Source organism: Lipophrys pholis (assembly GCF_963383615.2).
Source record: "Lipophrys pholis genome assembly, chromosome: 2".
Taxonomy (NCBI): domain Eukaryota; kingdom Metazoa; phylum Chordata; class Actinopteri; order Blenniiformes; family Blenniidae; genus Lipophrys; species Lipophrys pholis.
Genome location: NC_137636.1, coordinates 4,441,664 through 4,469,022, shown reverse-complemented (window position 1 = coordinate 4,469,022; position 27,359 = coordinate 4,441,664). Strand labels below are relative to the sequence as shown.

The window sequence follows — 27,359 nt, the reverse complement described above, 5'->3', positions numbered from 1 at the left end:
TCACCATTACAGCCTTGGTGATCACTGTGGACCCCTGGTGTGGGGTCCGGGGTCCTCTCAGAGGGTCCGAGGTCCTCCGAGATCAGGAGAGTCAAACATAAGGTCCATGGGCCAAAACCGGCCTGCAAGAGGCTCCATCCGGCTGAACCACCAAGCAAATCCAGAATCAGAATCAGAATCATTTATTGTAAACATCTAAAAGAAAATGTTCATTTTTTGAAGCCATGTTGTGAGGGTGAGTTTGTGAAAAAAGCTTCTACCGTTGCGGTAGAAGCTTTTTTTGGACATTTTGGACAAAAGAGGTTTTCATTCAAATTGTCTTCGTGTTGAGATTGGAGTCATTTTCATCTCCTATACTCTACACACCACAACGAATTAAATCCTTAAAGTTTAAATTTAAAGCTTCTAAAAGCACTACTTTACCGATCCGACCCACTCAAGATGAAATTGCTCTGCATGTGAAAAGTGTTTGACTCTCCGGGTCTCGACAGTCCGGGGTCCTGGAGCGTCTTTTCCCGGGCCTCCCCCGGGGAGATGACGTCATAGTTGTTGCCGTTTTTAATCAACTCTGGGGAATAAGGTTGAAGGATTTGATGCAACATAGTGATGGATTTTTTTTAATTGCTAGCGATCACCAAAAATTATTATCAACGGGTCATAGTTAAACCGAAATGTTCTGTGCGTGATCGTGCGTAATTTTGGACACGTTTACGCGTCTGAGCTGAGAGAGAGGGAGACAGAGAGAGAGAGAGAGAGAGAGAGAGAGAGAGAGAGAGAGAGAGAGAGAGACTGTGTCAGGGGAGAAGAGGAGGAGGGAGGAGGGGGGAGAGAGGTGCCATGTGTTTCCTGTCTGAGCGCAGACATTCACCTCCCGGGGCTCCGACAGGATGGAGGTCCTGCGCGCTGCCTGCGCTGAAATTAACTGAAACAAAAACGTCTCCCAGACTCTCCGCGCTCTCTGGACTCACCGGGCCTCAGTTCCTCCTCTTCATCCTTCTCCTCCTCATTTCTTTTCTGTCTGAGTTGAACTCTGAGCGGAGCAGGACAGGAGCGAAAGGTACGTTCGTTTTCTCGTCACGTTCCGATTGTTTATGGTTCTTTGGATTTGAAATGTGGTGGGCGAGTCGGGGTGAAACACTTTTCGTTCGCGCGACATAAAGAGCGGCTCGCGCGCCGTTCGCGCCACTTGTGCGGCCTCCGCGGCGCAAAAAAGTAAGTACGCGCAGGTGAACGTGAGATAGGCCCGCATCAACCTAATTCCGAGGCTAATCTTTAATTATATATAGGGCTAGTCTTTTATTAACAATGGGAAGACGCACGCTCGGATCCGCGTAATTAGCAGGAAAGCAGCTTAAAGTGCTTCTTTTCCTCTCCGATAAGCGCATTTGGCGCAGCTCAGGCGGCATTTTCCTTCTGCCCTGATCCGACTGAAAGATCTTATGTGACTCTTAAGTAGCTGGCCCTTAAGTGCTGAGCCGATTTGGAGATCAGGGCGGACAAGGTCCACCTCAGGAGAGGCCGAACGTCCGCGCAGAACATCGTGGACCGCAGAGATAGAATCAGGAAACCTGCTGGTTTTGGTCGTGAATGTATTGATGCTTTTTATATATATATATTAGATATATTTATGAATTCTATGAGTAATCTATGAGTATTGTGTAACGAATGGATCCCGGGATAGTTTGTAACTGTGGCAACTAATGTGACTATCGAAACCACAACAAACTCCGGGAATAATCTCACTTTTATATTCTGGAGCGTCCAGAAATCACCTGATGACCCTGAATATATGTTGTAAATCTATTATTATTATTATTGTTATTAATGCTTTTATTGTTGTTAAATTTAATGGATGGTAAACATTTTAATTTATAATAGAAAACGTGTATTATCATGATACAACGTGTAACGACACTGGAGAGCTGCTCCTCTCAGCGCCAATAAACAAACAGTAACAGGCAAAAACACAATATGAGAAATAATAGTGCAATATTTAATTACTACGACCATAATAGGAAGAATAGGCGCAACAGTGACAACTGGAGATTTACAACTTTGGATATTTAATCAATCAAAATTGATTCATATATCATTTGCATTAATATTGTGAGATTTAATTCACGATTTAATTTTTACATGTCCCTCTCACAAACGTCATCATTTCAGACGACGTGTTACATTTGTTTTACTTTAATACACTATTTGATCCTCTTTTATATATTATCTGATAAACTCAATGATTTTTGTTCATTATTTTGTGTATTTTGGACTTTAATTTGTCATATCAACCTTTTTTTTTTAACACGTTTTCTCATAAACTCCATGATTCCAACTGACGTGTTTATATATGTCAGACCGTTTTGTCACAAACCCATTTACGAAGTGCTTCTGTTATATTCCGTGGATGTTTCTGGAGCTCAGCCTCGGTTCAGGCCTGTTGTGGGTGTTTGCTCCTCCTGCAGACCTCCAGGGATGGAGTCGATGCCCGGGCAGCTTGGAGACGCGGGACGGGACGCCAGCTCTTCCCCCGGTGTGAAGCAGGACGCGCCGAGCTTCTCCGGCCCCGGATCCCTCAAACCGAACCAAGTGAGCGAGACGTCGCTGTACGGCGTGCCCATCGTGTCGCTGGTGATCGACGGCAAGGAGCGGCTGTGCCTGGCGCAGATCTCCAACACGCTGCTCAAGAACTACAGCTACAACGAGATCCACAACCGGCGCGTGGCGCTGGGCATCACGTGCGTGCAGTGCACGCCGGTGCAGCTGGAGCTGCTGCGGCGCGCGGGGGCCATGCCCATCTCCTCGCGGCGCTGCGGCATGATCACCAAGCGGGAGGCCGAGCGGCTCTGCAAGTCGTTCCTGGGGGCGCACAGCCCCCCCAAGTTGCCGGAGAACTTCGCCTTCGACGTGTCGCACGACTGCGCGTGGGGCTGCAGGGGCAGCTTCATCCCCGCGAGGTACAACAGCTCGAGGGCCAAGTGCATCAAGTGCAGCTTCTGCAACATGTACTTCTCCCCCAACAAGTTCATCTTCCACTCGCATCGCACGCCCGAGTCCAAGTACCTGCAGCCAGACGCCGCCAACTTCAACTCGTGGCGGCGCCACCTGAAGCTGACGGAGAAGAAGCCGTCCGACGACATCAACCACGCGTGGGAGGACGTGAAGGCCATGTTCAACGGGGGGAGCAGGAAGAGGACTCTGCCCCTCAGCGGCTCCGGCATGAAGCCGCAGGCCTCGTCCAGCCTGCCGCCCGCCTCCGCCTCCAGCTCCCCGGAAATCCCGCACAAGACGCCGCGCTGCGAGGAGGAGGCGGTGGGGCCCGGTCTGCGGAGCTACCCGGTCATCCCGGTACCCAGCAAGAGCTTCGGCCTGCTGCAGAAGCTGCCGCCGCCGCTGTTCCCGCACCACTCGTACGGCTTCCCGGGCTACGGCCTGTGCCACAAGAAGACTGACGCGGTGTCGGACGCCGCCAAAACCAACGTCCCGGGCGTCTTCTGGCCCGGCGCGAAGGACACGCTCTACCCGGCCTTCCCAGTCTTCTGGCCCGCCCCGGGAGGCCTCCCCCTGCCGCCCTACCCGGGCTCTCCGCCCAAACCCGTCCTGGAGCTGCCGGGCGTTCGGCAGGCCGAGCTGGACCTGTCGGACCACAGCGACCGGAGCGCGCACACACCCAAAGACTCGTGCTTGCCGCACGCGCAGCCGCCGCACGCGGCACCGCACGCGCTGCCGGAGGCCGCGGAGCGCTGCAACAGCTCCCAGTCCGAGGACCGGTCCGGGGACGAGGCCCCGCACCGGAGGATCAGCTACATCTCCGCCTTCAGGCCCGTCGTCAAGGACGCAGAGACCATCGCAAAACTGTACGGGAACCGGGACGGGTACGGGCACGCGCGGCCCGGGTACCTGTCCCCGGATTTTATCAGCGAGAGCTCGAGCTACAGATCCGCGTCCCCGGACCGGGACAGCGCGGCGGACGACGACGAGGATGACGACCCGGACGTGGACGTGGAGTCCAACCGGGGCCAGGACGACGAGGAGCCGATCCGGATCTCCCCGGGAGCATCGGACCGGGTCTCTCCCGGTGCCGAGGAGAACCTGGGGCCCGACACGTCCAGTCCGGGGGGCGGGGCCACCAGGGGGGCCGTGGGGTCCCCGGAGGACTCCGCTCTCACCGGGTCTTCAGATGAGGACAGACCGCTGCCACGCGGCTCCCCACCGGAAGTGAGGTTCAAGACCAGAGCAAAGTTTACTGATCAGCAGAAAAGTCTCAGAAATTCATCTGAAGAACGATTTGAGAGGTTCACAAAAAATATTCGTCACATTAGTTTATTGATCCAGATCAATATTTACATTTGACTCCTGCCTTTAGGAACAAACTTAACTGAATATAAACATTAGATGTTTTTACTCTGATTGAGCCTTTTACACAAACACTTTCATATTTACTTGTTATTCATTCTTATTGCTCCTCTAACTTTGTGCAGCAACAATTCCCCTCAACACGAAACATTTAGAAAACAGCTGCAGAGCATCAACGCTTTTAATAATTCATTTTTCTTACACAGAAATGATCGATCAGGTCCAAGAGACTAAACTGTCTTAGAATGTAATCAATCAAATTGCTCCTGATTTCACCTGAAAAAACACACACACACACACACACACACACAATATATATATATATATATATAGTTGAAAATTTACAATAGAAATACTTTGTTCATCCTTGAGAGACAATCTTTAATCTCCCTCCCTGGGATTAACCAAGTATTTCTTGAATTACTTATTGAATATTGAAAATATAAAGTGTTATGAGCTCAAACTGCCTTTAAAGAGACTTCAGAGCCTAATTCTTATATTTCATGATTTATTACCAAGATACACAATAGCATTAATATTCTAATATTATCAAAGTTATATAATTAGTATTGGTAATATAGATTAATATAGGTTGTAAACTGCCTAATATATCATCTGCAAATATTTCTATAAATTGTGGGTTAAATGTAAATATCTGGAGACTTTATAGAAATGTTAATAAAAAAAAAGTTAAAACGTTGTTGGATCCTCACACTGAATGTAAGAAACGTTTCAGGCTAAATAATCATAAAAACCATCAAATACACTTTCGTTGATTTATTTGTTCAGTTTCAGCTTCTATTAAAGATAATCCAGATTAAAAAGTGTAAACCATGTATACCATCTATAATCGGTCAGTCTCAAGTGTTTGTTGGAGCTAATCTAGAAAAATGTTCCGGCATTGAAGAAGCTTTTCCTTTCTCGTGTTTCACAACAAGTAATTGGAACAACAACAAAAAAAATAACACCTCAAATTATTCTCAATTATGTTGTAATTTAAATCGAAAATTTAATACAAAATAATATACAAGAGGCTGTTTTAATGCAAATCCTCTTTATTGTTCTTCGGGATGAATTGCAGCTCCTCCTTTTTCTGAAGCGATGAGGATAAAATAAACTTCAATTAGATGAAGAACTGCAGTGAAAATGACACATAATTGCAGTCCGTTATTAAACACGAGTGTTTTGCTCCGTTTTTCAGGTGTACGCGCGTGAAAAGGACGGCCACGCGCTCCTGAGCAGCCCCCGCAGACCTAACGGTGTGTGTGTGTGTGTGTGTGTGTGTGTGTGTGTGTGTGTGTGTGTGTGTGTGTGTGTGTGTGTGTGTGTGTGTGTGTGTGTGTGTGTGTGTGTGTGTGCGCGCGCGCGCGCTCATTAATGCAGATTGTTTGTGTTCAGGTGTCCATCACGTGTCAGAGCTCCTGCGCCCGCGCACAGCAGCCGTTTCCTATCTGGAGCAGAAGGACAGACAAGGTTTTTAATCACCCACATGTCATTTATACACATTAAACAGGCCTTACTTGTATTTTCTCAAACACATTTTACGTCGTACATTTGTTTCCTTCCCTAAAATGTTTTGCTTTTTTTAATTCGTTTTGCGCAGCGGACGGAGCTTTACGCATCGACATCAGTGTTCACGAAAGAGATCTGGAGAACATGGCGAAAGGTGAGACGCTTTTACAGACTCAAATGGGAAGATTAAATTCATTTCCATCAATTAACCAGATTTAGATATTTAAAAATGAGAATGTTTCATTTTTAAAAAAAACGGATCTAATTGAAATAAAAACATCGTTTTCATTCATTTGTGTTCGTTTAAAATTCAGATTTGACTCTTTGTTCGGTCCAAGGTTGTTCCTTCCGTCTCATTTCACATTTTATTTACATTTTTATCATATTAAAGCTTAGATTCCCCCTCCTTTGCACGCGGAGCTGTGTGCCCTCGGCCTGCTAAAGACGACGTGCCAAAATCTGAAAGCGCAAATTTACATTTCCGAGGCCCTAAAGTGTTTCCAGAGTTGTTAACCACTTAATCACGAGATGTGGGAGTTTTGACTTATTATTGTAAGAGGAAATCGTTTAGAGGCTATTAATATTTTAACGAACAGAGCCACAACCCCGAGGCGCGGCAGCTAATTATTTTCCAACGCTTGGAAAAACCCCGGGACTCCATTATGACCGTCTCCAGCTCGCGGCGATGCGCGCAAATTACCGTGGCAGCGGAGAGAGGGAGGCACTCAAATGGCTGTTATGGTGGATGGAAACGCACCTGAGAACCGCTTTACTGAGCTCCCATCAATCTTTATGTGCACAAATTCAAAATATATCATAGTAAGTGGAATCAAGGAGGATAAAAGAAAAAACAACAACCAGCGAGCTGATTTCTGGAGGATAAAACGAGCTGATTTGTGCCGATATGGATGGTTCTGTGCAGAGGAGCTGCAGAAGCAGCTGGTGGAACAAGTGGAGCTGAGGAAGAAGTTGGAGAGAGAGTTTCAGCATTTAAAAGGTAGGACTTCATGCAGTGTCTTGCTTGTGTGCACCGATATTCATTTATGTGCGTCACACTGAGATTTAAAGGAGGTCTGCGCGTGATGATTAGAATGTTTGGTGTTTTTAATTATCAAGAGGACCTGTAAATGTCCGTGTCTTCAGCCACATCAGGTCTGAAACCAAAGGAGCCTCTGAGGCCACAAAATCAAATATCGCTGGACATTTAACCTTTAAAATTAAACAAACACAGCTTATAAAGTCTCAAACTACATAAAAGCAGCATAAGATACAAATGGATGGTGAACATTTCATTACATCTTCTGCTTTTTTCACATACATTTAGTGGTTGAAATTCTTTTCCCAGCATTTTTTACACAATTTAGATCTTTTTTGATGGTTTTTGACCATTGTGGCTCTTTTTCAAGCAGTTTTGCATGTTTTTTTATTTGAAGTTTTTTTTTTCATTTAGAAATTATTTTATTTTATAAATTTTTTAAGCCACCCCCCCCCCCACACACACACCTATTTCTTGTAGTTAACTATTAGTGTGTGAGGGTTTCGTCTGGAGACTCCATTTTCCTCCCACAGTCCTAAAACATGCATCTGAAGTTAATTGGAGATTCTAAAATAGCCCGTGTGTGTGTGTGTGTGTGTGTGTGTGTGTGTGTGTGTGTGTGTGTGTTGGACTGGAGTCCTGTCCAGGGTGTGTCCTCACCGCCCTCCACAGGATGAAGCGGTATAGGTGATGGATGATTATTGAGTCATTTTTAAAGTCCTTTTTAGTGTAAATAAAATGAAAATAGAATAAATAGTTTTAAGAGGGTTAAAGGGCCACATGTGGCCCCAGAGCCGCAGGTTGAACACCTCTGACCTTTGACCTCCACTGACTGACTCCTGACTCAGTTGTTTGGGAGTTTTCTCTGAGATGTGGGGTTTTTTTGCCCTCTGTGTATACTGACAGGCTCAGCAGGCCCAGCTTGGGCTAAAATAGGGCAATATTAAACAATAACATTTATTACTAAAAGTAAGATAATTGTTCTAAATTCGATTTAATCTCAGGATTAAAAATCTTTTAACTGTAATGCTGTTGACACAGGTTTCTAAAAAGTATTTATTTTTTTTTTACCTGTCAACAGTTTTAAGTCATAAGAAAAGTGCACAATTATTTATTATCAATGTAATGAAAACGTGTTATAAACTGTAAAATAGGCAAGTAAAATACAATTGCAAGCAATAGTCTACAGAGAAAACAATACTTATAAATGGAAAACCTTTTTAAATTAATATCATTTATCTTGAAAGAGTGGAATTTTTTTTAGTTGACTTTTGTCTTTTTCTGTATTAATCTGTATGATAACCTGAGTTGTTTTATCTGTGTATATTTAAAAGAAAAAGCAGACATTTTGAAGAATTAAATGAGGAGAAAGTTCCGATGTTTGATCTCACATGTAGAAAAGAAAAGTGAAGATGAGTCTGTCCAGGCTTCAGAGGGGATTTCTTCCTTAATAAAACATTTAAAAAGGTTTTAAATTAAGTTTTAATGACCCTGAAATGGCTAAAGTATTGAAATCAAACAAGACTCCTTTAAAATGTATTAACTAAACATGAAAATAGAGAGTTATTAAAATGACAAATGTTCTGTTTGACTTTATAGATACGTCTGATTTCACAATTTTGTCTATAAACTCTGGATTTATATCAAGAGTATAATGAATTACATCTTATATGTTTTTAATTCAATTGTATTTCTACAGCTCCAGACAACATTTAGTTCAAGACATTTTTACAAAGAAAAACATGAGTAGGTAGAGGAGACGGTGGAAAGGAAACACTACCCAATACACTATTGACATTAACAATGTGAGAACACAGACATTCTAGTGGACGGAGACTAAGTTGGATTGTTATTACAGTGACTGTCAAAATAAAACCACCAAGTCCCAGGAAGATGTGGAGTCATGACACTCATTGTTGTTATTGTCCCTCTATTGAGCATGTGCAGAAGATCTAGTTACTCCGGCCGTGGTGCGCAGTAGCAGCGTCTCCGCCATCTTCATGGCGCCCGAGCGTTTCTCTGAAAGTTTCACCTCAGGAGTCGTTTTCCAAAGATTGCGTTTTCAGTGACTTCGAGCTACGCTGTCACGTAAATGGACACGTAAAAAGAAAGTTTTGCATTACCACTTGAAAACGTTGATATGTAAACAGGGCCACTTCTAAAGATTTCTGTTGTTCATATGTGTGCACAGCCTTCGTTACACTCAATATAATTGCAGAAGAGGAAAGTGATCCTGTGAGTCCACACTGAGGGCAAAACACCCTGTGGGACTGACGGATTTGTACCAGTAGTCACCTGAGGTGGCTCAGACATTTTCAGGTCCTTGTAGGAACACACACCACTCGGCAAGCGCACGCCGAATATATTCCATAGAACACACAATAACGAATATCACCACACACACACCTTAGAGTCACACACACACTGTGTCTCTACGAGTGTTGAGCTGCTCTCTGTTCACAGTGGATTTACACCGTAAGTCAGAAAACTCAAACCTGAGACTTGTTTTTGTATGTGAGTCCCCTAAAGCTGCAACCTGGATTCAAACCTGCAGCAAAGAGAAAAAAAAGAGTCAATTTAATTTATCTACTGAACATTTACCTGCGAATCAGATCAGGAAACACGATCACCTCCGTTCACACTGTTCAAGTATGATTCCGTCGAAGATTAGCTCTGCAGCAGAACTCAGGGATTAAAAACACATGAGGGGACCGGGATTAACTAACAGTTAGCCTGCTAGTCCTGACTGAGGGCAAAAAACCCAGAATCACACAGGTCCAGAGAAGCTCATCTGAGGTGAAGACAAACATTTACGGGTCCTCATGGTGCAAACACCCCAACACACACACATTTCTGCATTTCATACACACACACACTTTATTACACGTCAACACATCCTGTGTTATGCATGCACAAACCTAGTTGTACACACACACACGCACGCACACACACACACACACACACACACACACACACACACACACACACGCGCGCGCGCACAGAAAGCACTTCAGGTCATCCTGTACTCATTTGTCCTTTGAAAGGTGTGTGTGTGTGTGTGTGTGTGTGTGTGTGTGTGTGTGTGTGTGTGTGTGTGTGTGTGTGTGTGTGTGTGTGTGTGTGTGTGTGTGTGTATTTTGCTCTGACGTGGCCTTCGGTGCTCTTCAGATAATTTTCAGGATCAAATGAAGCGCGAGCTGTCCTACAGAGAGGAAATGGTCCAGCAGCTGCAGATTGTTCGAGGTTGGTCTCTCTCTATGACACGGCACAGATTGGGAAGCAGATGTAGATCAATGCTCCTTAAGTCTTAAAGTGTGTGTATGTGTGGGGAGGGCGGGGGGGGGGGGGGGGGGGGGGGGGGGGGGGGGGTATTCAAAAATAACAATCAGAATAAACCACATTAAAAAAAAAAACAGAAAAGTGACACTTGCATATTGAAATATTGGCTCTTTGTGTCCAGGATTTTTCCAGTAAACTCAAATTATTCGAACAGAAAAGATGAAACTGAAACCTGGTTTTGTGTGCGGAGGTCATTTTCTCCTAAATCGTGCTCTGGAAAATTGAATAGACGTCCCATTATGTGGGGCTGTATCGGTTACATGCAGTAGACAGCAGCTAATGTCGCCCGTTAAAGGATTGGTGTAACGTTACCGTAGTTTAAATACAGGGTTCAAGTACAGAGGGGTCAATCCAAATACCACAGGGGCAAACAGCAGACATTACCCTCCTCCTCCTCCTCCTCTTCCTCCTCCTCCTCCTCCGCTTCAGACGCCATGCAGCAGCAGCAGCAGCAGCAGCAGCAGCAGCAGCAGCAGCAGCAGCAGCAGCAGCAGCAGCAGCAGCAGCAGCAGCAGCAGCAGCAGCAGCAGCAGCTCTGTTGTTTTCCTTTTCACTTCCTTTCCGTTTAATTCATATTTGATTTATTATTATTGTTTCTTCGATAGACACGTTGTGCAGGGAGTTGGACCAAGAGAGAAAGGCTCGTTATGCAATACAGCAGAAGCTAAAAGGTAACTTTACCTGGTCCACAACAAACATATATGCAAGTGCTACTTTCTAAAAAACAAAACAAAAAACAAACTTCAATTAATCTTCTGTATTCATGTTGACAGCAACTCTAGACGTCTTTCACATGTACGTCAGATTTAAAGCAGTGGTTACCGACCGGGGGCCTGAAGGGTTCAGTGCATAGACTCGGTATCGTTTCGCATATGAAGTATAAATTCTCAATGTAATAAGTACTCAAATCAAATCAGTACTCAGTATTCAGCAGCCTCTCTCACAGACATTGGGAGGAGGGGCGAGCGAGAGGTTGGAAACCACTGAGTTAAATGACTGGTGGTTCATTGTTCCTCCTGTTTGTTTACAAAGTTTAAAAAAAAAAAAAAAGTTGAACTGAAATGAATGAAAACAAGCAAATATTTGATGTGGTTGAAGTTCTGCGCTCTTCTATAGTTGATTCTCCGCCACGTTTTCACACAGACGTTTACATGTTTTGCGTGTTTGCATGATGTGGTCAGCCTCATTTATTAGTTTCATCACTATGAGCTGCTTTAGCCGCTTCACTGTGCAACGTGGAATTGATCAACTTAATTCCCCGTTGCTACAACAACATCTCCGCTTGAAAACTCAAAACTTCTCTTGGGCTTTGGGCGTCCGTTTCCACGACAACGCTGCTCGGAGCCACTGGAAACACGACTATTTTGAAAACGGCTCACAAAGTGGAACTTTTTTTTTGAAAACAATCTCCGCCCGTCTCCTTGGGAACGGGGGAAACTTTGTGCCGCTGCCGCTGCCGCTGCCGCTGCCGCTGCCGCTGCCGCTGCCGCTGCCGCTGCCGCTGCCGCTGCCGCTGCCGCTGTGCACCACAGCCGTAGTAGATTCTTCTTCTGCACATGCTCAGTAGATGAACAATAACAATGTTTTCCTCCAGAGTGTCACGACTCCCAGTTCATATCCTCCTGGGACTTGGTAGTTTTATTTTGACAGTAATAACAATCCAACTTGGCCGCCCGTCCACTAGAATGATAACGTTTATGTGTGTATTTGGTTTCATTACAAAAACAATCAGCTCCAAAAACTACGTTGTTTTCAGCGTTTCTGACGTTTCCGTGGAAGCGGAGGTTGTTTTCAAAATGCCGCCGCGTAAACGCGAAACTTTTCTGAAAGGAAAACGTGAAAGCGATGCGTTGTCACTTGAAACGTGACGTGGGCGTGGTCACGAACACCAACACCATCCTGTACATCATGTAGGTACACCGTCCCTGTATTCAGGAAGTAAATAAATGGGGCTCGAATAGCATTTCCATAAGACACGCGGCCCTGGACCAACATTTTAGCGCTCTGCTAGAAGATGATTGTTGTGGAATTGGCTCTCATTGTAAGACTAAAGATTTTGAGCTGAGATCACAGGTATCGTCAGGATCTTGGATGATGTTGATCCTTCTGATGAGTCCGTCTGTTTTCCTGTATTGAACTCAATACTGCGATCTGTGTATCCATAGTTTTCTTTACCTTCAAATTTATACTTTATTTACTTCTCCTGAGTCCGTCCTCATAACTCCACCCATCATTTATCCTGAACACAGGACAGGAGGAACAATCCCAACACTGAAGACAGTCTGTGTGTGTGTGTGTGTGTGTGTGTGTGTGTGTGTGTGTGTGTGTGTGTGTGTGTGTGTGTGTGTGTGTGTGTGTGTGTGTGTGTGTGTGTGGTGACACGTTCACATTGACTGGGGGGGGTGAATTAGTCCCGCCTCCTTTTGAGTGACAGCTGGTGTGTTTTCATGTTCTCACTGATGGACTCGTTCCTCCCCAGAAGCTCACGACGCCCTTCATCATTTCTCCTGCAAGATGCTCACTCCTCGCCAGTGCACCGGCGCCTGCACCTTCAAACCCCCGCTGCTGCCCCCTTAATACCCCAGCTTCACCCCCCCTCCCCCCACTCCTCTCCCACCCCCCCCCACAGCACAGCCAAAAAAAAGGAAGGAAAGGAAAGGAAAGCACAGCCAGGTTGCTCCTTCACGAGTTCACCTCCCACCTGAAGCCCCCGAGGATCTCCAACCTGCTGCACAGATTCAGCACCGCCAGCGAGGAGAAAAGATCCTCGTAAAAACGGAAGAAAAGAAAAGACTCTTGTGTGAAAGAGATCAGGATTTACTTTAAAACACGGAGTTCATTTCATGTTGGTCCGATCAGGGAGTGTCACCCAATCAGAGCGCGAAGAAGAAGAGGAAACAACACTATATACATATAGAAATATATATATATAGAAATATATATATATATATTAAAAAACGTGACGATGTGCAATGGCTTGTCTAATTGTGATATCAAGTTGGAAACACACCTAGATTTTGTTGCTTGTTTGGATAAATTGGGTTTTTACATTTTGTTATTTATCTGATTTTGACTGTCTTGTTTCGAGGTTTTCAAAGTGTGGAACGGGCGTCCACCGGGGGGCGCCACAGAGCTCCCAGAGGGGCTTTTTTTTTTCAAGAATTAATTTTTTTTCTTTTATATTGAGAAGAAATATGGTCAAGTAAGAGAACGAATTGAGACTTTCTGAATCATCACAACAGCCTGCAGGTTGGCCTGATGATTTACTGCAGGAAGTTATTCCTCTTCACAACAACTCAAGAACCGTTCATGACAGCCGTCCAATCGCAGACGAGTTTCAGCAACGCGTCACACATTTCAACGTGAACTTCTCAGAAACAACTAAAAGCTTAAAAGATCTTAAAGTGGAGCAGAAACTGACCGACTTAATCTCTGAATGAATCCTGTAATCTAGTCTGAACTGAACTTCCATCACAATCCCAGCGACGGTGCCTTCATGCAGTCGGGAACTCGTGCAGTTTCCAACTGGGAATGTCCCATTTCCCAGTTGGAAACGTTCACAGAAGAACCAAGAAGTGAATGAAAGTTTGCAGATAAAAGAGGAATCACACATATAAACCAACACATGATGGGTGAAGTGATGCTTCTAATGTGAATATCAGCGATAGAAGTCACTTTCACACAAACGGAAACGCAGCAGGTTTTCTTTTCTTTTTTTTTCTTTTTTTTTTTATTTCCTCGCGAACATCGTCGGGCTGTTTTTTTATTTGAACCTTGAAGTTTTTGTTCAAAGACGTCCAGGAAGAAAACTCCAGACAAAATAGAGAAAACGGTGACGTTACGTTGGCTTCTGGGAAGTCTAAAAATAAAAACAGGGAATTCCCAGTTTGGCTTGGTTCAGGGTATTTTCTTTTCCCACGAGGAAGTGGGATCGATTCCAGTTCCTTGGTTCTCCTGAACCCAGCATGAGGAACCCGTCATAAAATACTCCTATTTATTTATTTATTGATCGATCTATGTATTTATTGAGGGGTGGGGGTGGGGCGGGGGGGTCTCCTCACACACTTTGAAAACCTGGTTTAGATTCCTTGTGACACTGTACATGTAGTTGAAGCACTTTAAATGGGAAACATTTCTGAAACTGTGGGTGGAGGTCTGGACATTGTTCCGAGCTTCACCAACCGTCTCCTGACGGTTACAAAAGAAAGAAAAAGAAAGAATATCAAGGCGATAGAAGTCGTGTACAGCTGAACAGATCTGCTCTGTTTCAGGGTTTTTCTCTCATCTCGTGCATCTCGTGAGTCACCGGAGACCAAAACCAAAACTTTTTTCTGTCTTTTTTATAGGAAGACGTATGAAATGTGTGCAAACTGCCATCCACGCGTCTCATCTTCTCTTATATGTTGGAGTTGAAAAATATATAAAAAAAAAAAAAAAAAAAACAACAACAAAAAAAAAAAAAACGCACAAACGTGAAGACGGGTTGATCTGAAAGATTTCTGACTTGATTTCACCCTTATTTTACCCCCATTTCTGTACGTACCCATGTCAATACCAATAAAATGTGAAAGCCAGTCTGGTTCCAGTCCTTTCTGAGTGGAGGACGAGAGCGTCTGCTCATGAGCACTACGATTATAGTGAATCATTCTTCTGCACATGCTCAGTAGACGGTCAACTCCAACACGTGTTTTCCTCCAGATTCTCCAGGGACTTGGTACTTTATTTTGACAGTCGCCGTAGTAACAGTCCAACTTCATCGTCTGTTCTCCCTTTGTTAACGTTTATAGCGTACTGTCCTCCGCAGGCAGGAGTGCGTGGTTTCATTGCGAACACAAACGGCGCTGCTCGTGGCCTCAAAGTTTCTGCTGTCGGTTTCAGAATGTCGCCGGGTGATTGAGGAACTTTAATTGTTTTTTCACTTGAAAAACAAAAAACAGGATAAGTTCTTGCTAAGATCACAGTGAGTGTCACAACTCCGCCTCCTGACCAATCAGATCTCTTGGAAGATGCGATGCGTGTTGTTAGAAGATCCTGATTGGTTCACTGTTTCATAGCTGAGCTGAGGAGGAGCTTTTAGAGCCGTCCTTTTGACGCCATCAAATAAAACCTCATCGCAGAGGCAAAGAAGGACGTTCTTGTTCTTGACTTGTTCTAAGTCTGTCTTGTTGATCTGCAATAATGAGGTTAGTAATATTGTTCACGCTGACAGAACTGCAAAAAAACGTGAATTTATGGAGCGCAGAGTCACAATGAGGAATTAATATTCCAATACAAAACGCTGTCATATTGAGGAAACTCAGCCTCAAAACAACTGGAAGAAGAATCTAAACCAACAGAAGAGCAGTGAAGAAGCTCCGCCCAACATGCTCCTGCAGTTATAAAGTAAATAAATTGAGTCAATATTGCTTAATCACACGAAGTCAGCATTAACAAGTCGGGGATTTTCTGGCTTTGGACGAGGCAGCAGTGTTGCTTTTCGCCTGGTATATGTGTTTTAATTCTTAATATCTTGAGAGAATAATTCCTGCTCTATGGTAACGTGAGCTGCTCTGCAGGATTTCTTCCCGTGTGATTGGTCGGTCGCCTTCACGTGAACGCTCACTGACCCTGGGGGAGAACCCTGGGGTGAAATGCTGAGTTGTTGACCTGCTTCCTGTTAAATCAGGTTCGCGGTAAGTTAACCAGGCAACAGAGAGATATCCTGGGTATGTTTATCAGGGTGGCTGTACACCTCAGGCGTGACCTGCCTTCACTCACAGTCCTGGATCCATGTGGCTGAATGGAGTGAGGCTGCCACCTGCTGGCTATCACACTGAACTGCAGCTCCTCCTCCTCTTCCTCCTCCTCCTCTTCCTCCTCCTCCTCCTCCTCCTCCTCCTCTTCCTCCTCCTCACATGGATCATCTTCCCTCTCATTGTATTTGAGCTCAACATGATCTGTTTCATTAGAGGCCACCTCGGCGGCCACGCGTCCACTCGACTTGTGGCGTCTGACGTGGCGTCGGGGGAGCAGCCTGATCTGATGGTGAAATCTGATTCTGGTGATGGAAGGACTAATAGGTATTGATTACACGGCCCCGGGTCCCTGGACGCCTCATACTGAGACAGATACTCACATAATGTCACAGACACACAATGAATGTTAATTTTCTTTGAGGGTAATTGCCCCCAGTGGCAGCACGGGGGCTTTTTGAATACTAACAAGGCCGGGGGGGGGCTGGGGTGAGGGTGGAGGACTGGGAGGGGGGGTGGAGGAGTGGTGGGGGGGATCTTTAACGGTATGACCCTGATGAGATGTGGTGACAGGTCCTGATGGATCAGGTCAAAGCAAACTCACTACGTCAGCTTCATCTCTAACTTTCTCCCACTTATTCATAGAAACATAATCTGTTTGTCAAATATTTCAAGATATTTCTCTTTATAATCTTTATAATCTTAATCTAAGTCATCAAATTTGAAAATATTACAATTACAATATCAGATTACTTTACATTTTGTTATTTTAATTACTGACATTAATATTTGAATAAATGCTTGAAATCCTTTAGTGAGTTATAAGAATGTTTAATAAGATTCCATGGTGCTCCGAACCACTGACAACACAACTGTTTGAAAACGCTCAAGCTCCGTCTCCATGGAAGCAACTTTTTTGGGAAATGCTACTGGTCCTGTGCACCACTGCCGCGGTGAATAGTTGCTTTGCACATGCTCAGTAGATGGACACTAATATATATAAGAATGGTTCACATCCTCCCGGGACTTGGTGGTTTTGTAGTTGACGGTCACTACGCTGCTACCCGGAGTAGCAGCGAACTGTGTTGTGGCGTGTTGCTCCCAGATGTGTGTGTGCTTTCATAACAACAAACAAACAACAGCACCCACTGGTGGCCCGATACGATAACATCGTTTTCAAAATGTTGTCATGTCAATGTGAAACTTTTCTGAAAAGGAAAATGCAATATGAGAGTATGGAGAAACTTCAGGTATCATTTAATTATATCACCAAAGTCACTTAAAATATAACCATAGAGGAAATTACAACATAATAGAAGGACAAAAACTGGGGGGAAATTCTTAACAATCACACAAAACTATTCAAATATATATATATATTTTTAAATAACCTCGAATAAATGCAACATGTCGATAAAAAAATGAAGAAATCCTTTTTATAATTTGTTCTAAACATAAATCAAAATGTTTAAAACTGTTTTAAAATTATAATTTTGGTTAAAAAGAAATCCGGTATAATAAAAAAATATATATATAAATGAGCATTTTTGTGTGTTTGTGTCCAATAATTCAAGATTTGCTTGTTTTAGTAAATGAGTCATGAAAACTAAAATTGTTATATTAAAAATTACAACATTAAATGAAATATTTAAAAACAACTTGTAATTATATTTTTCCTTTTGCGTATCTGTTCTATACATTTTAAATAGATTTTTAATGGAAGTGTGGGGAAATATCAGACAAATTCACAATGATTATTAACACATGTAAAATATATAAATACAAAACCAGAAAGAGAAATAATATTACACAAAACTTTAATAATAAATTAAACACAGTAACACAACAGAGTATAAAATGACCTAAAATCACAAAAATAAACCATAAATCAGAATTATTTCTTGACAGAAACATTTCAAGTATTTAATCTGAAATTGGTAGTTTTTGTGCCTTGTCAAGTATTTCAAGCTATAATTATTTTAGTTTCTCAATCATTAAGAGACTAAAAAACCTTTAACAGTTAGCAATATTTAATTTATTATTAAACATGGTTTTACAATTGTTTTCTCTAAATACTTACTATTAAAGAAACATGCTCAAACTGATATCTTCTTAAAGAGTTATTTTTATTTATGTTTATTATTCATTATGTATTTTTTTGCATCTGTTTGTGTTTCATTTTGACTTTGTTGTTTTAATATTTAGTTATTTATATAAATGACATTTTGTAATTTATTTATTTTTTGTAAAGTAATTCAAATATATGTAGAAAATTATAGTATTTTAATGGAATATTGTTAAATTTTCTTGGCTATAAAAAAAAAAAGGTCCAAATATTTAACTTTCTATGTGATCAATCTACAATAATTCAATGTTTTCTATTTTAATTAACTGCAGCTGTGTGTGTGTGTGTGTGTGTGTGTGTGTGTGTGTGTGTGTGTGTGTGTGTGTGTGTGTGTGTGTGTGTGTGTGTGTGTGTGTGTGTGTGTGTGTGTGTGTGTGTGTGTTTGAGAGCGAGAGCGAGAGCGAGAGCGCACGTTGACTTTCATTCCTTGTGGCTTGGCGCCCCCTGCTGGCAGTACGTACAAATAACCTCACTGATTCAGGAGTGGATGGATGGATGATGGATGATGGATGATGGATGATGGATGATGGATGATGGATGATGGATGATGGATGATGGATGATGGATGGATGGATGGATGAAACTCACTCATGTAGTTACTCTTTATCTATTTTATCTTATTTTGATTAGTACTTCATGCTTTTTTTGATTCCAAAGTAACTTACTTATTTGTCACATTACTTTCCTGGCTGTGGCTTGTTGGTCGAGCATGTCAGCAGGATGTAGGTTTGATTCTCTATCTGTCCACCTGCCGAAGTGTCCTTGAGCAAGACCCTGGGACCCCAAACTGCTCCTAATGGATGGCTTGAGCGCCTTTGCATGGCAGCAGCGTCCATTGGTGTGTGAACGTGTGCGTGAACGTGTGTGTGAACGGGTGAACGTGATTAACGATGTGATGCTCTTCGGGGACTGTTCAAGTAGTATATAAGTGTCCATCCGTCTGTCGGTCCCTCCGTCCGTCCCTCCGTGGACTTTGTAATTTACCTCCCAAAAGACAAATAAAATACTTGTATTGTTATATGTAATTGAACAAACTATAAGTTATATTTTTTAATAAGACCGTAGTAATCAAAACAATTTATTAATGAATAAGTTTTCCCTGCTTCATTCTCCACAGGAGACTCAGGTCGGCGTTGTGATCTCCCTCCTGACTGGCTGAGGTGCAATATGGGCTCTGGCAGAGCGACTCCCTCAGGGATTCTATCGGTCCCTGTCCAAGGTCTTCCAGTGTGTTTCCCCGGAGAGAGAGGCGCTCCAGGCTCTCTTCTCTCTTCATGTGGGCTCCCGGTCAGTTCCAGACTACGTCATAGACTTTGTCTGTCGATCGTGAGTGGAGCTCCTCGGCTCTCTCTCATGCCTTCCTCAGTGGACTCTCCTCCGTCATCTGGCTTCCAAGGACCCGGCCTGATCGCCCGAGCCATCCAAGGGGCTGAACGTCTGTCCACTCCTCCACCATAGACAGAAGCTTATTCCCACTTGGGTTGAACTGTAACAGCTTCTTTTCCCCTCCGCCTCAGCAGGTGGCGTCGGTGGATTCAGGGGCGGAGTCTAACCTTTTGGACAACCAGCTGGCTGAGAGGCTCCGTCTGGAAGCTGCTCCTCTTCCTCGACGATTGAGGCACGAGTTCTGGATCGACGTCTACTCTCCCAGATCGCTCTTCTCTCACAGCCAGTCCAGGTCAGTTCATGGGAAATGGATTTCACTTCGATTTCAGGATTTCAACTGATTGAGCAGTTCCAAAGCGCTTTACATCGCGAGTCACATTCACCCACTCACACACGTTCACACATAAATGGAGGCGGCGGCCATGCGAGACGCTTAATCCACCCACTGGGAGCAGTTCGGGGTTCAGTGGCTTGCTCAAGGAGGTTTCGACATGCGAACCGGTGGAGATGGGAATCGAACATGCAACCCTCCGATTGGGAGACGACCGCTCTAACAACCGAGCCACAGTTTCCCGGACCACATCACAGAGACCATCCAGTTTCACATTTTAAAGTCTCTCAAGCACCCTCCTGTCTTGGGTTGTTGCCCTGCTTCAGAACCAAACCCCCCCATGTGGACTGGAGCAGGTGGATTGGTGACTCCCAAGACAGATCGGGTCTTCAGACTCCTGAACAGAACCTTCTGCTCTGCTCTGCTGTGGTGTTGGTCCAGCCAGATCCCAAACGGCAAGTCATTGTGGAGGTGGACGCTTCATAACATCAGGGTTGAAGCCATCGTCTCTCAAAAGTCAGTCACAGAAAACTTTGTTCACCTTCTTCCTGTCTGTCCAAGAGACTCTCCTCCACAGAGCAGAACTACGACATTGCTGACCGAGACTTTTGGCCATCAAATCGGCTCTGGAGGAGCGGTGCCATTGGCTGCAGGGTGCGAAGGTTCCCTTCATCATCTGGACAGACCACGGGAACTTGGAACACCTCCGGTCAGCGGAACCATCTTAACGCCCGACAAGCCCGGTGGAGTCTGTTGTTTTCACCAGTTCTTTTTCACCCTGACCGACAGACCAGGCAACAAGAACATCAGGCCCGATGCCTTGTCTGGTGTCTCTGAGTCCGAGACGCCTCCGACGGAGCCCACGCCCATTCTTTAGGCCTCCTGTCTTGTCAGCGTCGTCTCTTGGGAGGTGGAGGAGCAAGTCCAGTGAGCCCGAGAGAATCAGACAGGTACTACGGGTTCACCCGAAGCACTGCTTTCCTCCATCAGCATTTCTGGCGGCCCAGAATGCAGGAGGGCGTTAATGATGGACGTCTCACCTTGTTCCACCTGCGCATGCTCAAAGTCATCGACTTCCCCCTGCCCAGCCCGGGAGTGAGATTAAGATTCTGACCTTCGTCTGCAGGCCCACGGGTTCCACTGCGGCGCTCTGCACCGATTCAATCAAGAGAACTCCACCTGCTGCGTCCGGCCTTTGAATCTACCCTCACTTGTGATGGTTGGACGGCTCCTGTTTTGTCCCAGAATTAGTTTGTTTATTTCATTTTGTTGCTTAGTTACCCTTTACAGTTTGTCCATGCCATGTTTGTTGTTCGACGACATGCTGAGATGGAGGAAAATGTCTCTGTTGGCATGCGCAGCCTCTGTGTTGGAGTGTTTTGAATCTCTGTGTCGGTGTATTTCAGCAGAGCCTGGGAGTGTTCGCGGAGCGGGAATAAATTCAATGCACACTGCATCAGTTGTTTATCTAATAAACTCCCTTCCGGTTGTGATTCTCAGCACGACTCCACCTAACTTGAGCCCTGCTGAGAGGAATAATCTCAGCGTGAGTGCAAACACCTGCAGCCTCCGTCTCCTGCTCAGTGACTACATCTAAACCTCCGCTGGAAGAGAAAAAGAGGTGAAACACGAGTATTTCTGAGATCAGCGCTGAGATATCAGTAATCCTGACTTAACCAAGAACAATAGAGTTCATAAAAGCGAGGGAATAATAACATCAGTAAACATGTAACTACATCAGCACGTAACACAATAACAAACGAGCAACTGAAGTGAAAGGGAATGTAACTACCACAGTAAGGAAGTATATTAGTACATAAATAACAGAGTAATTAACTGTCCATCTGCCTTGCTTTAAAACAAAATAAGTAACTCTTGAACTGAAACCACTGAACACTACTCAAGTATTTAAATGCTTGCAAAGTAACTCAATAAAAGAGTAAGTAAAATAACCATGTAAGTGAATAACTAAATGAGCAAGTAACTTAATAGCTTCTATCAGGCAACGACATCAATAATTAAAACATCAATAAATGGAATATATATCACTAAATATGTGAGTAACAAAATCAAAAGGACGTAACGACACAATAAGTAGTAACCACATGGTGAGTAACTACATAAGTAAATATGTAAGTAATTATGGAACGAAATAATTAATCTCTGTCTAACTTGTTTTAAAACAAACAAAAGAAAAAGAAAATGAGGAACTCACAAAATGAAATAAAAGAACTCAACACTACTCAAGCACTCAAGTATTTGCAAAGAAACTTATTAAAAGAAGTACATAAATAACGGAGTTGATAACCAAATAAGTGAGTAACTAGATGAGTAGGTAACTTCATAAGTAGGCATTTACATAAACAATTATGTAATAGAGTAACCAAATAACTAATGACTAGTAACTCGATGACTACTTAAGTACTTATCAGAGCGAGTGAATGATGAAATACGTAACCAAGTAACTATTTAATTACATAAGTAATACATAGGCTACACAGTTTGGTGAAGTGGTTGGCGCGCTCGTCTCACAGTGAGAAGGTCTCGGGTTTAAATCCTGCTCTGCCTGTGGGGCGTTTGCATGTTTCCAAGTGAGCGCGGGTTTCCCCACTCCCGTTTCCCCTCAGGGACCCCCCTGAGCAACACCCTCAGCTCCCCCCGACCCGAGTGGTTATGTGATGTGGCTGCCCACCAATGGGTCATTTCACTGAAGACATTCCTCCAAGGGGATTAATAAAGTATGATTCTTCTTCTTCTTCTTCTTCTTCTTCTTCTTCTTCTTCTTCGTACGGTAAGCATGTAACAGAATGACCAAATTCTAAAACATAGTGAGTAACTATATAAGTAAATAACTGGGCAAGTAAATAAGTATGTAACAGAGTAACTGAATAGGTAAATATTTAAAATGTTGAAATAGGTAACAATAAGTAATTAAATGAGAACATGTTCACTTGTTAATTCAGCACATCTGCAAAAAAAAGGAACCAAGCAATTTAGATACTGAATAACAAAAGAAGCAAATAGGTAACCACTCAAGTTACTAGATAGTTATGTAACAAACTAACTATGTGAATAACAACAAACAAAAGTAAATGAAGATGTTAGTAACTGGAAGGATGCATGTAACAAAGTACAGAAAATGGTGAGTCAAATAATTTGATGAGTGTCTAAATAAGTAACAAAATAACAAAATGAGTATTTGAGTAAATGAGTATATCAGTTGATGAATATGTAACGAAATAAGTGTGTAACTAGTGTGTAACTGGATTATTAATGAGTGAATACATAAATAAATAACAAAATAATGAAATCAGTATATAAGTAATCCAGTAAATAAGTAACTTTGTGACCTTTGTTTGAAAAAGTACAATAAAAGCAATGTTCTTTATTATTGTTATTGTTATTATTATTATTATTATTAGTAGTAGTAGTAATAGTAGTGGTAGTAGTAATAGTAGTAGTAGTAGTAGTAGTAGTAGTAGTAGTAGTAGTAGTAGTAGTGGTAGTAGTAGAGTAAAAAAATAAGTTTCGCGATTGTATTGTATTGTATTGTATTGTATTGTATTGTATTGTATTGTATTGTATTCTATTCTATTGTGTTCTATTGTATTCTATTCTATTCCTGCTCCCTGCTGATGTTGTTTTTTCCTACCGCCGCTGGGGCTCCTGAACGCCCCGCCTTCACGCTGCGCGCTGTGCGTCCCAGTCACGTGACGCGGCCTCAGCACGCCTGCGCAGAGACAGAGAAGATGGCGGAGAGTGCGGAACTGAAGGTAAGGCGCAGCCCGGATCGGGATCGATGTTCTCGGTATTGGAGCTTTCTGATGGCGGCGCGGCGCACCTGTTGGCCGCTGGAAGCCTCGGGGGGGCTGAGAGGTGCCCGGTTCCGGGGTTCCGGGCTGAGGCGCAGCCTGAACTTTGCGGAGCGTGTTTGTGTTGATGTTGCGAAGCGCTGGTTTGTGTGAACAGACCGTTTTCTCCAGCACACCCAGCCCCGGTGTCCCGGTCCAGCGCCGGAGACCGGCGGCTGTCCCCGGGGACCGCTGAGCCGCGGGTGAGCCGGGGTGAGACGGGGTGAGACGGGGGTGAGCGGCTGCTCCGCAGCTGTTTTTGGGCTGTTTGAGCCGCCGACAGGCTGCAGACGGAGGATGACAGCCAGCCGCGTCCCGTTTGAAAACACGCGCACGAGTCGTCCGTGTTGTCAGTTTAAGTTGAAAAACTGGAGCTTAACCCGGACTTGAGGTCCAGCTGCGGGCTGCCGGTGGAACCACGCGGTTGCCGGGACTGGTGTTTACCTGTTGATGCCGCACTGTGAACCGTTATCCGGCGTCAGATCAGATACACCGGGTGCGCTGTGTGCAGCCGGAATCACCCGGGGTGCGGGTTCGAGTCCCGCTCTGGCACATTTTCCCCCAAACACAAGTCAGTGTGCCGGACTCTCCTTTGAAGTGTTAACCGACTATACTGTAAAATCTGAAACTGCCAATTATGTTTTTGTCACTGAAGAAAATGTGCAGAGTTATATTTAGAGTTAAATTGTACTCTTCTTAGTTCAAACACTGCCAGAGCTCCTTTTATTAATGTATGATTTGAGGAATTCCCCTTTTGTGCTGTGGGTGGCAGTAGAGAGTTCAGTGCGTGATGATTCTCTTGTTTTGTGTTTTTATGTTTTTTACACTGCATCTTTGAAAAAAGTGTGTTAAAGTGACTCACTGCACCGTCTTGTGGTGCTAATTGGTATCACAGTCTTTTGTTACCGTGGTTAGCTCGTTAGCTCTGGTGGATTTAACTGCAACTTTTATATTTATACATTTTTTATTCTATTGGTCAATTAACAATATGTTTTACTCTGTTAGGCAAGTTACCTGTTGACACAACAGTGGCGATGATGGCCGTGTAAAGTTTGAGTTGAGGTTCAGCTCAAGAACACAACAACACACACAGAATCGAACTATCAACCTCAGGATTAGAAGATTTCCTCAGCCGTCAAAGCCACTACTGGTCAATTAGATCAGGTAGACCAGAGAATTGCTCAGCATTTTTAGTTTTTCTTTTCAAAGCCCCCGTACAATATGAATACATCTGCCATAAAGTCTGTGCTGACTCATTATAAGAAATAAAACACAAATAAATGGAGTGCCAAATCAAAACAAAAAATCATTTCCATCAGGGGTTCCCACTTCCCACATTATTATCTTGGCTTTTGAGGTATATTTAAAAACGACTGGTCAAAAGTATCTTACAAGGAAGGTACACAATCTCTGTGTATATTTTGTCGGAAAATAACTTGAAAACATAATAATCTTGTTTACAACAGACGCCGTTCTTTCCTTTTGAACAGACAACAAACCATCAACCACGAAAGTTCTTGATAAACTCATCAGCAATCAAAAGCGGTCAACGGTCGCCATGGTAACCAGTAGATTGGAAACAGCAGACCCCTTCATTTATGTGTGATGACAGCTCTCCCCTGCACAGCTAGTCCTGAAGTAAACTGAAGTAATGCAACAGACGGATGAATAAATGTGAGACTTTGAACCTTTTTCACAGCGTCTGGACTCTGTGGGTCGAGCAGATGATTGACACGTTGTTTCCACGGCAACAGGTCGGTTGATGCCCCGAGTAACCTAACAAATTTGTATGGAAATCATCCGGTGGACAGAGTGCAAAAATATGCTGTGAAGGCAGTCATCAGATCCTTTGAGTGTGAACTTTAAGTTTAAGAAGCAAATTTTATTTCTCAACCACGCAGAGAATCAGTTCAGGGGCCCGTTTACACGACAATATTTACAAGTGAGACGGCAAAACTTGAAAGTTTTGAAAACTCTCCAACTCTGCCACCGTGGAAACAGGAAAATGACACTTTCTGATAACGCTCGGTCGCAGTAATGCTGCAAATGCTGCTACTGTGCATGCACACCACGGCCTTAGTAAACAGTTGTTCTGCACATGCTCAGTAGATGGACAATAACAATGTTTTCCTCCAGAGTGTCATGACTCCCAGTCCAGATTCTCCTGGGACTTGGTAGTTTTATTTTGAAAGTCACTGGAACAACAATCCAACTTGATTTTCTGTCCATACGAATGTCTGTGTTCTCCCTTTGTTAACGTTTATAGCGAATTGTTCCCTGCATGTATGTGGTTTTATTACAAAATTAACCAACAGCACTAACTCCTGGCCTCCTGGCATCATTGTCAGCGTTTCCATGGAAACAGACATCATTTTCAGAATGTTGTAGTGTAAATGCGAAACTTCTGTGATACGAAAACACAAAAACAAAGCATTTAACTTGAAACGCTGTTGTCTAAATGGAGCCTAAAGTCTTTCGATGAGTGACGAGTGTTTCAGAAGTAATGATATTAGTGTTTACAGGGTAAGGAATTCACTGGGATTCACCCCCCAAACCCTTTTTTTTTTTTTTTTTTTTTTGACAAGATTCGAATGAAATGCAATGAACTTTAAGTACAATCAAGAAAGACATAGACACAGGTGATATTCAGGTTGATTTCCTGCAAAACACAGGTGAAATTTGTTGCCATTTCTCACGTTTCCTCGTATCAAGTCGGATGAGGATCATATGTGGATGGAGTTTATCTCCATGTGTGCAGAATTAGCAGAACGCCTGCTCGCTGATGCGGCTCTGATCAACAGCTCCAACATCTCAAAAAGACACTTTGAGGTGTAGAATCGACTCTGAATGGTTGAAAAGTGGAGTTTTCGCACTCCGCTCTATGCTGTGCAGTTATTGATCAGAGTCCTGAGCTATTTTTAGCCGTTTCCCTGGTGTGTTTGAGCGCCTGCTCAGATCCGTGCATCCATACGTGCCCCTTTGTGTTTTGCTGTGAGGAGGTGTGAGGAGCCTACGTGCTCCTCTCTAAGCTCCTTGTGGAGGGAAAACGCTCAGCCTCTGAAATTCCAGCATGTGCTTCGTGTCTTTGGGGGAAACAACAGAAAATAAACATATTTTCATTCATTTTTACTTTCAGGGTTAATTCAGTGTTTTGTTCTTTAAAACATCGAATGTCCGTGAACTCCCATTGTTAATGTTTATAGCGTATTGTTCTCTGCAGCATGTGTGTGTGTGTGGTTTCATTACAAAAACAACCAGTCTACACTTCTACATTCTAACTACATTGTTTTCAGTGTTTCTGCCATTTCTGTGGAAACGGACATTGTTTTCAAAACGCCACCATGTAAACGCAAAACTTGTGCAAAATGCAAAAACCATGCGTTTCCACTTGAAATCCTGTAAATAAGTCCTTAAATGACTTTGGTCTCAATTAACCCTTTAACTCCTGACGAGATTCAGAATGAGTATTTATCTTCACGGCCGTCCAATCACAGATCAGATTCACAATATTATGGACAAACTGCCAAATAGATAAAGTTTTCATAGAAAACGGAGCAGAAACTTTACTAGCATACTTTTTCTTAAACAATTCTGGAACAACTCAAAAAGCAAAACAAGTAAAATAGTAAAAAACCAATAAAACAACCACGTGTGCAAAAAAGACAAAGTGTGAATTCCTTCAGCAGTCAGACAG

At 43.5% G+C, this 27,359-nt stretch overlaps 2 protein-coding genes across 2 annotated transcripts in view; both read left to right on the top strand.

Moving 5' to 3' along the window:
* The first annotated feature begins 1,401 nt into the window (after window positions 1–1,401).
* Window positions 1,402–12,876, top strand: LOC308106833 (SKI family transcriptional corepressor 1 homolog-B-like). Its single transcript, XM_080458814.1, has 8 exons — window positions 1,402–1,589; window positions 2,463–4,215; window positions 5,555–5,612; window positions 5,752–5,826; window positions 5,957–6,019; window positions 6,788–6,862; window positions 10,070–10,144; window positions 12,723–12,876. Exons 2-8 carry the CDS (start codon window positions 2,473–2,475, stop codon window positions 12,815–12,817), a joined length of 2,184 nt encoding a protein of 727 aa, XP_080314940.1. The 5' UTR covers window positions 1,402–1,589; window positions 2,463–2,472; the 3' UTR covers window positions 12,818–12,876.
* A 10,690-nt stretch (window positions 12,877–23,566) lies between these two features.
* pias1a (protein inhibitor of activated STAT, 1a) overlaps window positions 23,567–27,359 on the top strand; it is a 57,559-nt gene continuing 53,766 nt past the window's right edge. Inside the window, 1 exon segment of the mRNA XM_080488772.1 lies at window positions 23,567–23,587. The gene's annotated coding sequence lies outside the window, so the exon portion shown is untranslated.

Coding starts and splice junctions, on each gene's coding strand:
- LOC308106833 (XM_080458814.1), top strand. CDS start 2,473: ATGGAGTCGATGCCCGGGCAGCTTGGAGACGCGGGACGGGACGCCAGC. Junction 4,216..5,554: donor CACGCGGCTCCCCACCGGAA/GTGAGGTTCAAG, acceptor TCCGTTTTTCAG/GTGTACGCGCGTGAAAAGGA. Junction 6,020..6,787: donor TCTGGAGAACATGGCGAAAG/GTGAGACGCTTT, acceptor GGTTCTGTGCAG/AGGAGCTGCAGAAGCAGCTG.